The sequence below is a fragment of the Lycorma delicatula genome, chromosome 3 (genome assembly GCF_047948215.1).
Source record: "Lycorma delicatula isolate Av1 chromosome 3, ASM4794821v1, whole genome shotgun sequence".
Lineage (NCBI taxonomy): Eukaryota > Metazoa > Arthropoda > Insecta > Hemiptera > Fulgoridae > Lycorma > Lycorma delicatula.
The window spans coordinates 192,850,897-192,867,252 of record NC_134457.1 but is presented as its reverse complement, the minus strand read 5'-3'; the positions used below and the strand labels follow the sequence as shown (position 1 = coordinate 192,867,252).

The 16,356-nt window shown below is 30.3% G+C and overlaps 1 protein-coding gene across 3 annotated transcripts in view; it reads right to left on the bottom strand.

Annotated features, from left to right (window-relative positions):
- The window catches only part of LOC142322314 (lysosomal alpha-mannosidase-like), a 31,838-nt gene that overhangs the window by 6,638 nt on the left and 8,844 nt on the right, over positions 1-16,356 (bottom strand). For all 3 annotated transcript variants that reach the window (XM_075361251.1, XM_075361252.1, XM_075361253.1), the window contains exons 4-6: positions 15,747-15,996; positions 12,940-13,176; positions 550-699 (exon numbers count right to left, since the gene is read on the bottom strand). In XM_075361251.1, coding sequence (XP_075217366.1) covers positions 550-699; positions 12,940-13,176; positions 15,747-15,996 — 637 coding nt within the window. The remainder of the gene's footprint in view (positions 1-549; positions 700-12,939; positions 13,177-15,746; positions 15,997-16,356) is intronic.

Genomic DNA, 16,356 nt, shown 5'->3' with positions numbered 1-16,356 from the left:
TTGGATTCCTAGAATTTCATTATTGATTTATTTTATTCTTTGTCCAGCAATCAGGGCAAAATCTTTCGTTAGCTGTAACTTGTTTCTGAATGGTTTCTGGATCCATGTCTGTAAGAACTGTTTTCATTTTTTGTACGAATATAATGTGTTCAGAAAGTGCTGGTACACTACATGAAAGATATTGTATTTAAATGTAATTAAGATAAATTATTCAAGAAGTCTTTTTTTAATAAATTAATTTTTCCTGCTGCAGTCTGAGTTTTTACTATGGTTTTTATCTTTCCTGAGATTAATTAAAAGTTCTATGAATCGTAATGTGGTAAGATACACTAAGTGTCCATAGATGAAGATTACTGATAAATAGGGGTATTCCAAATAGGATTTATATGGATACTTTTTTATTTATCTTTTAAATCAGTTTTAACATTTATATTAATTATTTTCATCATTGACAAGTGAAAATATAATTAAAAAATACCTATTTAGTAATTTAGAGTTAAATCATTTCAGTGAAGCAAAGCATATCTATTTATAAATATTTTGACTTACATTCAAATTTACTGTTACTGGTTGAGATAACTTTTTATCTTCATTTTTTTCAAACACATGCTCCAGTCTAATTAAGACAGTTCCTTTATCTAATGGTTCAACAGTCAGTAGATTAACATTATTCGGTAGTGCAGCTTTTAACCCTGAATACTGAAAAATAGGATAAATTAAAATATAAGAAGAGATACAGGCACACAGGCAGATTTAAAAAAAAATATTTTAAGTAAACATACTGCAATATATATATATATATATATATATCGTAATTGTAATTCTTACTGCTGTAATTTTATTTCCTAGAAATCCACCTTTAGGTACATCCTTAATTTCACACTTTACACCACATGTATTGACTTCTATGTAACGTCAATCATTCAGAATGTAATACTGATCATAAAACATAAATCCTATTGCAATGCTGCAAAAATGAAAATATAATCAGAAGTTGTATAAATTTAACAATTCTACATAATTGTAAGCTTTTAAACCCCGAGTACTCCCTCTATGAATCATGAGACCTTGCTGTTGGTGAAGGAACTTGAGTGCTCAGTGGTACAGAGTAGCTGGACCAAAGGTCCAACCATATTGGAGAGTTATCTGTTGAGAGCCAGACCTAAGGAATGATTCCTTAAAGAGGTCAGAAGCTCTTTCAGTAGTTGTTATGGGCGTATGTCAGGAGGACTTAAACGGCCATATCAACATCAGTCCTCTAAGTACTGCGCAGCTGAAAGCAATGGAAAACTGCAGCTGCTTTTTTTCCAAGAAAATGTAGCTCTCTGCATTTTCATATAGCAATGATAGCCTTCCTTGGTAAAATATTCCGGAGATAAACTAGTCCCCTGTTCGGATCTCCGTGTGAGGACTACTAAGGAAGGGGGTCACCAGAAAATTAAAAAGTAACATTCTACGAATTGGAGTGTGGAATGTTCGAAGTCTAAAAAAGGTTGGTAGATTAGAAAATTTAAAGAGGGAAATGGATAGGATAAATGTAGATGTAGTAGGAATTAGCAAAGTTTGGTGGGAAGAGGAAAACGACTTTTAGTCAGGTGATTTTAGAATAATTAACACAGCTTCAAATAATGGGCAGGCAGGAGTAGGTTTCGTAATGAACAAGAAGATAGGGAAGAGAGTAGAGTATTTAAAAATGCATAGCGATAGAATCATTGTAATAAGGATAAAATCAAAACCTAAACCGACAATAATTGTTAACGTCTAGCCTAAAAGTGCCCATGATGACGATGAGGTAGAGTGTGTATACAAAGAAACTGACGAAGCAATTAAACACATCAAAGGAGATGAGAATTTAATAATAGTTGGAGATTGGAATGCAAGCATTGGAAAAGGCAAGGAAGGAAATATAGTGGGTGAATACGGGCTGGGCAAAAGAAATGAAAGAGGGGACCAACTTATAGAGTTTTGCACGAAGTACAATTTAGTAATTGCCAACATTCAGTTTAAGAATTATAATAGAAGAATATACACATGGAAAAAGCCAGGAGATACTGCAAGGTATCATATAGATTATATCATGGTTAAGCAAACGTTTAGAAATCAACTCGACTGCAAAACTTACCCTGGAGCAGATACTGATAGCGACCATAATTTAGTGATAATGAAATATAGATTGGAGTTTAAAAACCTGAAGAAAAGGTGTCAGATAAATCAGTGGAATTTAGAGAAGCTTGATGAACAGGAGGTAAAGAAGATTTTTGAGGAGGGCATCACGAGAGGTCTGAGTAAAAAAGATAAAGTAGAAAATGTAGAAGAAGAATGTGAGAATGTTAAAAAAGAAATTCTTAAATCAGCAGAGGCGAACTTAGGCGAAACAAAGAGAACTGGTAGAAAACCTTGGATTTCAGACGATATATTGCAGCTGATGAATGAACATTGAAAATAAAAGAATGTTAGTGATAAAGAAAATAAATGTAACTATAGATATAGTATCCATATTTCTGTAATAATATTGCCTGACAATAATTTGTACTCATTGGACACAGCAATTACAATTATTTTGCAACAATTATACTGATGTTGCTATTTGTTTGTACCACACCTGGGATGAAAATATTTAAAAATAAAAACTTTTGAAAGAATGAACTAAACAAATTTTTAAAATACACTCACTATTAAACAACTTACTTCAGTGTAAGACATGACATCTTGTCAGTGAAGATGGTCAAGACCAACTGAAAATGTATTGAAGGAATTTATTAATGGTAAGCACTAGGTTATTAATATACGAGGTCTGTTCAGAAAATAACTGAACATTTTTAATTACACGCCAATATAGATATTTAGTGACATGAGGGCTGGCAGAATTGTGTTCCACCTAACCTCCTCTGTAACCACATGCTCTTGGATTGTTCATATCTCATTTAGTTTTTGTGTTATTGTTATTTGAGTGCAACGTGTTTAAGTGTTAGTAGCAAGTTTTGTAATGTGCGATTTTTGGGAACAATGATATAATGTAAAATTTTATGTGAAACTGGGGAAAACTTTCACAGAAATGTTTCAACTTTTGAGATAAGCTTATGGAGATGATGCTCTGGGTCATACGCAATGTTATGAATGGTTTCCACAATTTAAAAGCGGTCATCAGTCAATTGAAGATAACGATCAGGAAGGCCTTTGACTTCAACTGATGACACCCATGTTCAGAAAGTCAACGAACAGTATGTGCAAATCGCCGATTGACTATCAGAGAACTTGCAGAAGAGGTTAGCATCTGAATTGGATCATCCGATGATATTTTCACTGAAAAATTGAACTTGTATCAAGTTGAAGTAAAGTTTCTTCCTTCTATGATGGCCAAAGCAGAAGAACATCAAGTGGACGTTTGTTGGCATCATCTTAAACAAGCAAGTCAATGATGATGAAACATTCATGCAAAAGATCATAATGGGAGACAAAAGCTGGGTTTTCAACTATGACATTGAGATAAAAATTCAATCATCACAATGAATTGGCAATGGATCTCCACGCCCCACGAAAGCACATCAGTCTCAATCCAATGTTGAAGTCAGGTTCTCTGTTTTTTCAATTTTAATGGAATTGTCCATTTTGAATTCTTAACTCAAGGTGAAACAGTGAACCGTGCGTACTATCAAGGCGTTTTACAACGATTACATGAAAAAATCTGCAAAAAGAGACCAGAGTTGTGGCGAGACAACTCATGGTTCCTTCAGCACATCATACGCCTGCACACTCAGCTTTGTCAATTTATCAGTTTTGTGCCAAAAATCAGATAACTGTTTCTCTCAGCTTCCCTGTTCACCAGATTTGACTCCTTTTGATTTTTTCTTATTTCTGAAATTAAAATCAGTGATGAATGGATGCCATTTTGAGACTATTGATGACATTAAAGTAAATTCATCATGGACCTTAAAGGACATTTCAAATGAAACTATCCAGGTTTTGCTTCGCCAAGTGGAGACATCGCTGGGAAAATGTGTGAATAGGAGAGGGAAGTACTTTGAAGGAGGACCAATAATCTGTAAAATGAATATTAAAGATTAAAAAAAAAGTTCAGTTATTTTCTGAACAGACCTCATATTTTCACTACCCATGGGTTGATTATTTTTTTATTTATATTTCACGAATTTGCTCTTAAATAATAAATAAGTTAATACTAATTTCAGAAACTGAATAATCTTATCTCTAGCTGTTTAAGATATTCAGCTATAATTAGTAGGAATGACACATAGAAATCCTATTTCTATGTTATTCCTACATTAAAAACAAGATAAGTTCTTTACTGAACTCCAGCAATACAACTTGTCTAGAGGTAACTTTTGGAACTCAGAAATTTATTTCAGCCAAAACAAATTCATTATAGCACAATGATTGCTGCAGGTTTTTTTTATAATAACATCATATAAAACTTTTTTTAAAATATAAAACTACTTTTAATAACATTCATATTTTTTAATATATTTTTATTTAATAATGTCATTAATAAATACTATTTTATTAAATATTTTAATAAATTTATATTTTTAATGTTAAAAATTTATTTTATTATGTTTTAAAAACCCTTAATACATTAATCATTTTTGTAGCCAGCTTCAGTACTGGATTTTGTAGCTAAAAGAGACTGAAAATACTACATTAAATAGACTTAGCTTGACTAAGACTTAGACTTTACATGACTCCCTCTGCTGACTCTCCTGGGTAACAAACAACAGCTTCCAACCCATAATTAAAAACATCATTAATAAATCCAAGTTGCATCTTATGATAAGCAGGAGAAACATCAGGAAAATAATATACCAACTGCTGCTCCATGGTGAATGTAATTCTTTTTCAATTTATATTACTAATTATTTACATACAGCATTTTTATGTCATGTCAGTAATTAAGAAACTGTTATTTAATTTTTAGTTCATTCTACTGGAATTTCTGGCAGAAGTACACCAATTAAATCTCTGCTACTCAAATAACTGTCACTGAAGTTAATTCTAAAACCAGATCAAAGAAACTGTAAATAAGAAAAAAGGAAAAATCCACAGAAAAAACAATAAAGACAAAAATCTGTAGAAATCTAAAGAGGAACTTTACCAGCAAAAAGAAATTTAATTGAAACTCAAAAAAAAAGAAAACAAAATGGAATTTAAAAATAAAAAAACAGTGAAAAAAAACATAAAATAATATAAGATAATTTATATAAAATGTAAATTAACTTCAAAAGAACAATATTAATAATAATAATAAATGTGGCTGGACCTTAATAATAATTTGTGGGGGTGAGAATAGTGAGGTGGGAAGGTGGATCCCATCTAAATAACATTTTTTTTATGGATTCAAAATTCTTGTACATTATTAGCCAAAAAAATTAATTATAAAAATTATATTTCTTCTGAATTGTGCAATTTGTTTAGGCATCATACTAAAAGTTTAAGGATAAAATGAATTCATTCGACTCTGAAAATTTTAATTCATTTTTAACTGATAAAAATATAAATGGGAGATACCAATTTATCATTCAGTTATTACTTTAAGAATACTTCTTATGGTTAACATTATAAATCTCAGATTTGATGAAATTGAAGGTATAAAAATATTGTTCATCTAATTTTTAGAGATAAAAACAATATAGATAAGTACGCATGCTCATATTACTAGCACTAACTATAACTCTAATAAAATCCTTATCTACTATTTTGTTGTAAAAAAATCTGGAATATTATGTTTTGATAGAATAAATAATTTTCAGGTAAATTAAATTCAAAGAAAAGGACTGATGACTTTTATGATTATAAAATTATTCACTACCATTTACAAACAATTTTATTGATCTAATTATCATATATTTCTTTGTAGCAATAAATGAATACCCAATATATTAGCTTCTGCAATAACTGGTAGGATATTGTATGAAAATTATGAGTATGTATACAATTCAGAAACTATACTTAAATGATTTTTGCGAATTTTAAAACGGTTATTTATTTTGTAAATATTAAATTAACTGTAAAAGTATAATTCATAGGAAAACAATTTTATATAAATAAAATATTTTTTATGAATGATACTATATAATTAGTCATTTAATAAAATTATTGTACTTCAAACCTAAAAAAAAGGTGTTTTTCATAACAGAAATTTTCTGTTTCATATTGGATATCATGAAAACTACACGATATATAGTTTTGAGATCTGTTTTATTTGATTTTTCAGGTCAAAAGATAGCCATCAAGTTTACACCTTATATAATATCTTAAACTTCTAGTTTCTTTTGATGGTATTAATATTTTTTGATGAAATAATTAAATTTATTTTTCAATACTTTAAAACATCATAGCATATTACTGTACTTTTGTAGCCAATATATCACCAATTTCAGTGACTAAATTTCGCAGCTAAATAAACTTAGTTTTATTTGTCACTAAAAGTTTCATAAAAAGTTAGTCACTAAAAGTTTTTTATAATTCTCACAAACTACTGCCCAGGTCTGCAATCAGTAAGTTCCAACCAAAAGTAATGATATTAATAAATTCAAACACATTATATCTAACACACAAAATAATGGTTCCTTAAACAAACCACTCTGAAGCATAACCTCTTAAGTCTATCTAAAACTATGCAGACCCAAATTTCCATATGTCCTTCCTTAAATAACAAAATGTTCCTGCCCACAAACAATACATGGGAAAGATCATCAGAAATCACATACATAAAAGCCTCACAGACTTCATAAATAAAATACTTAGAATCAAAACTCACTTATTCTAAAAATCAAAAAACTTAGTTGACAATGTTCCTTTAAAGAATTTTTTGAGTAGACTCTGAATATGCAAGTGGTTGTTAAAATTCACTAATTGTACGCAAAATCTGTCTGAATATGAGGGCTAGAATCACAAGTATGTATTCCATAGGTCATGTAATATTTGATGAAGCTCATTTGGGGTGATCAGAGACAAGCATTTGTTTAGGATAATAATATAATTTAACGATTAGTAAATGTATTAATTCTGTTTAGTAATACTGATATAATTAGTGTTGTTTTAATGATACTGTCACATGTTTACCTTTTAGAAGGTGACAGGAGAACTAGGAATGGTAGAAAATTGCTGAATGATGTACAAAAATTAAAAAAAAGGACAAAACAAAAACTCAACTTTTACAGCCATCAGTTTGTCTGGTTAGCATCAAACAATCGATTAATGAAATAGAAATTATTTTTCCTGTAACTAGCTATAGTTTTATTCCACTAATGAGATTTTTTCTGCATTTTTCTAATTCATAATACAGAGAAAAATTGAACAAAAAAAAAAATGGAGATTATTACTCAATGGAAGAAGTATCAATTTATTTTCTACATATGTTGCCATCAAGTTAGTAGGAAAAGATCGTAAGCTAAGTTTCAAATAAAATATGAAAAATATTATGAAGGGTGCAAAAAAAAATTGGCACTTCCAGATTTCTAAAACTACATGTAAAATTAACAAAAAACATTTGCAATGAGAACATGGGATGAAAAATAAGATTTTGGGTTCAAGGCAAAAACTTGTTATCTAAATACTTACAAAATGTAAAGATTGTTAATTGAAATAGGATCAAGTTCTGAGAAATAAGAGCTAACATTAACTGACCTGCAAAGTAACTTAAATGTACATGTATTAACCCTCACATTACCAAGCAGGGTATTTTGACTACTCAGGTTGATTTTTTCCTATAATTTTATCTGAAGAGGTACATATATACTTGTGGTTTCATGACTTTTCCTAAAATGATTGAAATTATATTCACACTCATGATTGACCCATTTTTTTTGTTTTTTTGTTTTTATAGTTACTTACTGATGGAATATTTTGGTGTGGTTGTGGGAGTGCCACGCTTGGTATGAAAATCTTATCTTCTTATTTGTCAAAACTGAAGGTTTTATGAAATATTTCTCTCATTCATCTTTGTTATTTAATCCATACACTGGTTGGGACCCTACATTCCAATAAGAAAGAAAGAAGTTCACTTTTCAATGTTTCATTTAACATGCTTGAATGTAGTTTCTTATGTTCCAAAAAGGGGCAAGTCAGTAATCTTAATCTCTACTTAGCATCATGAGAGGCAAGTGAATGGTGAAGAAAGTGAACACAAACCTGAAATAATACTCCATTACAACAAAAATAAAGGTGCCGTAGATAATGGAGACAACATGACAAGAGAATAAAGCTGTATTAGAGGAAAGAGATGACGGCCACTAAGACTTTTTAAGGAGATGGTAGATATTTCAGCACTGAATACATATATTCTGTACACACAAAGATTTCCTGAGTGGCAGGAGAGTAATTGGAAATGACGGAAACTCTTCACAACCGTGTTGGCGTTTGGACTCAGCAAAGGCAACATGGAGGAAAGAGCTAGAAATATCAGAGGTCTTCATAAGGATGTACAAGATGCATGAAAGCATGTGGTACTGAAATTCCAACAGAAATAATCCAACCCCAAAGTTACGAGTTACAAACACTACAACGATGTCAAGATTACAAGAGGAACGAAGATCGTAAAATAAGATTCTGTTTTGTAATCTGCAAAAAACCTGTTTATAATATACACAGAGAAGAAACTGTTATTGTGGAGTGCATGTTGTGCAAAAATGTACTTGAATCAACAGTTCAAAAATGTTATTTGTTATTTTGAGGCCAAATACTAGTTTACTGCAATGACTGCCAAAATGTATACATTTTTAATTTTCAGGTGTCCAATATTGAATTTCTCTTGTGAATGACACAAAATTGATTGTTCTTTGCATCTATGTTCAGTTTAAATACTTTTAATAATGTAATGCAAAAACTGTATTTCAATTCTAAATAAAGCTATTCATTGAAAATAACAAAATCTAAAATCAAATATTACACTAAATCACAAAATTGTATTGGGATAGTCAAAATACCCCGCTTGGTAAAATAAAGGTATCGAAAAGCTTGGCAATGGGAGGGTTAAAAGAAGTCAACAAAGTTTTAGAAACACATACTAAATTAGGGGAGATTGAAGAGAGACTGATTGTCTTTATTTTTTTATACATGCACTTGATGGACGTGGAGATGCAGAAATCCAAACCAATGAAGACATTTGTGAATTTGTTAATGGCTAACCAATTCTTTTAATTTAAAATAAGTATCTTCTTAATTTAAAAAAATAAACAGTTAGGTTTCACAAAGCAAAAAGTAATATTTCAGCATTATTGTACTTAGTGTGTTTTCATAATAGTTACCAGCAAGTATTAGTGCTAATAATGTTTGAAATTCTGTTTTGTTTGTGGTAGGTTTTTTATTCTAAAGTAATACTGTCTAATCTTTAGTAATTTTTGAGTGTATTATGTTGTAAGTCTTAAATAATGTGTGTATTCTGATATCCAATTATGATAGTAAAATAATGACAATTTTTAATTTAAATTTTTTAAATGTATTCTCATTTTAATTTTTGGACTTATTATAATATTTTTAATCTCCTGATGATGGTTTGAAAAAAGTGAAAGATCTTGAGAAAATACACCTTTTTTTCTGGTAAGGTGGCGGTTACTAAAAAACATTGTTTAATTATTTTTAATTAATCTTTAATTTAAAAAAAAATTAATGCATCTATACTGTTGGCTTTTTGGAATAGTTAATGGTGAATTAAAATATCGCACCTCCCAAATCATATTCTTAAAAAGATGCTGCTGGAACTCACATATTCCTCAGAGTGTTAAAATTGACATGTTACGTGTTAAAAACCAGTGTGATCCTAGAATTGCTATCAAAACTTGCAAGTTCCAATTTTAAAACTCTAAAAGAAAATTTCAACATTTTACTATTCTAATCTACCTATTTCAATTAAAAAAATCATCAAAATTATAAAACAAAAACTAAAGAAGCTGCTAAGAATAACTTTCCATCATTTGCCAAAATTTACATATTTTGAGTATATGAGCTTTGATTCAATGAAATGAAGTAAATAAGATCAGTGTAACTCAAAGATTAGCATCATTTGACAGAACAAAGTATAGCCTATACAAAGCAAAAAATTTTTTTTTTTAAATAAAGTGCCAGAAAAAAATCTTAAAAATAACATACATATTATTAAAAAATGAAATTATTTATAATCTGAAACAAATATTACATAGAACCTGATGACCTTTGTATATTAAAAAAAAATCAAATAAAAATTACTATTGACATATATAAATAAAATTAATCACAGATTAAACTTTTCCACTGAATATAAACATAATAAACGAATAAATCTTCTTGACCATCATTATAAAAAATAACCAAAAAAATCACTTTCAAAATGTGCAGAAAAATAATAGTATCTTCTTTACAACACCTCAAATTATCCAATCTAGATAAACTATTTGCTTTTAGAAGCATAATACATGACAATTCAATTCATTCACATCACCTGAAGTCTACACAGAGTTTAACACTGTACAATACCTAGTACATGCAGATTCATGTATAGCACACTCACTGACACACTCTTATTTAAGATAGACAAAAATAAAAATAAAGGTAAACAAAATAAAAAATCATCACATTAACATAGATATACAAAAAGACTCAGAGGGAAACTAACTTAAAAATTAAAATATCTAGAAATTAAAAACTTCTTTAGCTGAGTATAAGTACATCTAAAATATAATGCAATGAATTAAATTGAAAATGGTTATAAGGAAAAGTGTTATTCATTTTTCATTCTGTCTGTCATTTACATTTTTATTACGAAATTAGCATATAAACAAAGCATATACAGAGTGTCCCATGAAGCACGCCTTCATTTGGACGGCTACATAAACAGCCAAAACAGTAGAATTTGGATTGCTGAAAATCCCCACGTTTATTACGAAAAACAATTACACCCGCAGAAGTTGGGCGTGTGCTGCGTGATATCACGGAAGAAAATAATCGGTCCAATTTTTTTTTATTACACCATTAATGCAGAACGATATCAGGATATTTTATTTCAGTTCATTGCACTCTTGGAAGAGGAAGACAGACACTGCTGGCTACAACATGACGGTGCGACATCGCACTACGCAGGTTCAACTTCTGATTTCGTTGAGGAATTCTTTGGTAATCGTGTTATCGGTCGAGGCTTGTGGCCATCAAGATCTCCAGATTTGACTGCGGCGGATTTTTTTCTATGGGGTTACCTCAAAGAAAAAGCCTACAGCAACAAATCAGGAACAATTGAACAAGCTGTATTAAATATCCAGCCACAAACTTTGAAAAAAGTTGCAAGAAACGCTGTAAAAAGAATTGAAGCTTGTACAAGAAGATGGCGGCCACTTCCAATATTTACTCTAAATGTAAGGTAATGGATGGTAATAATGAAAATTACATTTACACATGCCTTTTTATTATTTCAATACCTACAAATATAAGGTTCGGTTGTGTTTTATGTGGGACACTCTGTATAACACATCTATAAACATTTTTAGATTATTTCCTTCAACCTTTAAAATATGTAGTAAGCCATGAGTAAATTTAAATTAAAACTAAATCAAGAATGTCAAAAATCGCCTGTTTGCTATGACAATCACAACAATTATTATTACTACAACAGTCTAATACAAGTCTAATATTTATATCCTAAATATTAGAAAAATAAAGGTATTTTATTATTTTTTTACTAATTAAAAACATTGGAACGATTAACTCAGTGGTCATAATTTGTTAATTTAGTTATTAGATTAGCTGGTAAAAATTATCTTAATGATGATTACACTATCACTCAGCAATAAACAAAGAGATGATGCTGATTTGGCAAATCACAGTTATTAAATAGTCAATGAAATATAGAGGACTCCCATCGATATTTTCTTTACACATTTTAAATGGTTACTTTTTTTTAATCTCAGTAATACTAGTTAATATATATATATAGAGGGATCCAAAAAAATATACTCACTGTTTGTAACTAAATAATATCTAAACAAAAAGACTTACAACCTGACATTTCAATGTTAGTGAGGCGGGGCTCCATTTTGCTGCTGCACGTAAAAACGTTCATCACCATATAAGTTCTGGATGGTAGGCAAGATCCTTGTCTGAAGCATATCAAGACATGCATCACCAGTAACGGTACCCTTTAAGAAGAAGGGACCAATCAAACCACACACTGATAGACCACACCACACAGCAACCCCAAGCAGATTCACTGCCCTGCCACATGAGCATGAGGATTTTCAGAAGTCCAGTAAATGCAATTGTAAAAGTTCACAGTACCATTAAGTTTGAATTGCACCTCATCAGTCCACACAAATTTCCTTGCAAATTCCTCATCCTCACCAACCATGTGCTGAAGCCAGTCACAGTACTCCATCCTTTGATCTGGGTCGTCCTCATTCATTGCACGTAGCAATCTTGGAATGTACACTTTGCACTCTTCAGAATGTATCAAACACTTGACCGGCTCACCCCACTTTCGCACACTTCCTGGTTCACTGATTTTTGTGGTAATTGGGTGAAATGTTGCAACACCACAGCACTCGATGCCGGACTTGTAGCTGTTCGTGGATAGAACTCTATCCAGACGGTGGGTGGGTCGAAGAGGTGCTGTTAAGTACCCACCTCAGTCTCCTGATTTGACATCTCTGGACTTCTACCTCCAGGGGACAGTCAAGAATGACATGTATCAACAAAAACCAGCAACAATGTGAAAAAATCGTTGAGTCATGTGCTGCCATTACCCCAGATACACTAACAGCCGTAGTTCAGTGTCCAGTTTGGCACGGATGGGCGTTGTATAGAAGCTGCTAGTGGTCATTTCGAACACATACTATAACCCTCTCCAGTGCAAAAAATTGTCACGTCAAGTCAAATTTGTCATGGGATACGGACTAGCAAACAGTGAGTACATTTTTTTGACCCCTCTGTATTTTTACTATTTAGAGTAACTTAATGACTTACTTCCATTTTAAAAATGTCTCTCCACTCTAAAAATGAAACATCTTCCAGAGGACTAAAAAATAAACAAGGTTGAAGGTACTTTTGACGAGCAAGAAGCCTCTCAACAGAATTTTGACGTCCAACTTTTCCAATTACCAGATAATGGCTTCCTCTCACAACCAATCCTTTACCAAATGCGTTTTCATTCAGAGCTTCTAATAAACCTTTTTCATCACTACTAGTAATCCTTCTATGGATCTGGAAACAATGATAGCAATAAAAAAAGTAATGACAGCAATTACAGGCTAAATTATTAACAAACAATTTTATGAAATACTATACATATTCATTGAGTTTACTACTCTCTAACCTGAAAAGAATAAATAAGATATCCCCATCTTGCTCCCAAACATGGGAAGACTAATTTTTTTTACAGTTTAATCCATTTTAACAGTTGTTACAAAAGAGATTTTTTCTGCCAACAAAAACATTTTGCATTAACTTCTTAACATATTGCGTTAACTTCTAAATTAAAGGAAGGAATCTTCTTCAAATTAGGATAAGAAATGATAAGAATGGATCATTAATTAACAAAATACCAGGAGTAGACTTGTATTTAACGGTACTACGCACTGCTCTTTTCCAAGATCCACAATGAAGAAGAATATGAGAACAAACAAAACAGAAATTGACTGGTGAGAATATAGAAATCTGACAAGTCTTGTAAAGTTGAGAAAATTATTTACAATGAATAGGTAGATAAACTTCCAGTAAGAATAGTTTTGTTACTCCCAAATATGCAACTGACTGCAGGCCTCTTCAAACATTAAATCCAAAAATATAGTCAAATGCATGTTCAGAGGTAGACTCAATTTACTCAGTTACCATTTGAAAGTGAACCACAGTAGAGGAAAACAAGAAAATAAACATAAATAGACTTTAGCTGTCCTTCAGTTAATGGTATCTTTTTCTTAAAAAACAAATCTGATAAAATCAACCCCAGTGGTACTGAATATACATGAAGGCTTAATACAATCTTTAGTCCATCTTTAGCCTACTGCATCCCAGTTAGAGGCCGTTAGTGGAGCCAGACATTAGCACTCAGCAGCAAAATTGTTTAAAATACTTAAAAATAATTTTTCTATAACTTCAGGTGAGATAATCTAAAACTGTAGAGAGTAATGATTGCAATATCTGTACACATATTAAAATATCCCTTAAAAGTTTCAACTGAAAAAAGTGAGAATATGTGCTTTTTAGTTTGAGTGCTTATAGGTAACGTCAAAATATATATTTTTGCCTGCTTCCAGCTCTGATAAGTTCATAATTACATTTTTAGAAAAGTATTTAGTTATTTAGTCTTTGTATGTGTATGAAATAAATACTTAGAGTTTGTACAATATATTCCTTTTCAAAAAATTCAACTTGAACAAACCTACAAACATGGATTGTGCAGCTTCTTATTTCAATAAAATAATAAAAACATTGAGTTTGTAAATCACAATCTTGTAAGTAAAGCAGAAGTGAATAATGGCAACTCCAACTATTCGTTGTAGTTAAATATGGTATTCCTTGAAAAGAATTGAAAAAGCAATTCATAAAGAGTAATTAGTCATTATAATAATGTTGAGAGGGTCAATCCTAATTTCAGGTTAAGGATCAAAGGGAATGGATTACAAAAATTAAAGAAGCCAAGGCAGTCTTGTTCATCAGATTGAACATAAGGAGAGGTCTGAAGGCTACAGGACTTTGCAAAAAATTGGTAAGTTATAAAAAGCACGTAAATAATCTAGAAAAAGTACCTGAATACAGAGATACTAACTGTAGACAAAGTTAATATCTTAAATGATCAAATTTTAATATAAGAGATCATGATTAGAAGATTACAGCAAATATGGATATTGTTAATTTTAAAAGGGAAGCAGAGACATAAAAATAACATCAACTTAATAGTTTGGCATGAAGATGAACTCCACATAATTAGACAAAAATATTGAAATTCTTTTAAAAGGTGAAACCTAATAGACTACGAAACATTGACTGTAGCAAGTGTGAGGAGTTGTCTTTTGCTCTCTGAATACAGGTAGACTGTAATGGATGGCTGTTACAAAGATACATTTTAAAAGTGGGATTTTAATCTAATGCTTGGAAATATATGCTTAACAGATATGCTTGGAAATCTTCATAATGCAACAGAAAATTAGAAAAGGTCTAAAATTTTTAGATGAAAGATTGAGTACATATTGTAGTCTCTCATCTTATTAAATTACTGACTTTCCCTGCCACAAAATATAAGATAGTTGCTGAATATCTTATTGCCATTTAAACACACATTTTACTTAGAGTGTGCATTTCTTTAATAGTTTATAATTTTTACTGTCTCCCTGATATTTTTATGTTCTTGTTTTACAGTTACTTATAAAAGAGCCATAAAAATAAAAAAATTATTTCTTTCGTAAATTTCTGTCATTTTCATTTTTAAATTGTTCAGGAGAGAAAATAATTTATGTTAAAGAATAAGTAAATGTTATAAATTTAATTCCAAATATGAATGCATAACTAATATCCAGCTAGAATTAATATCAAATTAGTCAGTCAAGTCCACTTTCCATTTCAGTTAAGTTTCATAATACAATTTTTACATTAGTATGAACAACCCTTTTAATTAATTAAAATTGATTTAACATTTACATTTAAATATTCACCTTAAATTAATGATATAACAGTTGAGAAAAAAGGTTGACTAAAAATATCTTTGATATTTTTAAAAATTTGTATATAATAATTTTTGTTAAAAAGAAAATTAAAATTTATAACATTATTTTTACCATTAATTCAATAGACTGCATCTTTTCATTCCAACTTCCACCCTGTGGTCTATCAGTTAGAACAGAATACTGGTTTTCATCATCAGTAATTGTGATTTTACTAGTCACAGGGTAAAAAGTTGCTGCAACAGGTGAATTAGCAGCTTTTTTTCGACTTATCATTTCTCTTCCATTAGAGTCCGTAAAAACAGCAGCATTCCCTTTCAAATCCTCAATCTCAAATCTGCTAATTACTTCTTTTCCATTTTCACTTTTGAAAATAAAACCACCACTAAAATAAATGTTCAGTTTATATAATTCAACTATTATGTAAAACTATAATTATAAAATGAAATACTCTACAAAAACTTGAACTCTGAAAAAAAAATTTACATATTGAAAAATCTTTCCATGGGACCAGCAAGCTTGCTTACAGCATTTTTGACATAATCTTAAAAGAATGGTGCAAAAAATTAAACAAATTACAATATTAACTGCTTGTTTATTGAAAGACTACTTCAATTAAAAATGAAACCTAACATAATTATTAAGATACTTCATAAAAAATTCCTTGTAGAAGGAAATTGTAAATTACAATTTAATGTAGAGTTATTACATATTTAGACCAAAA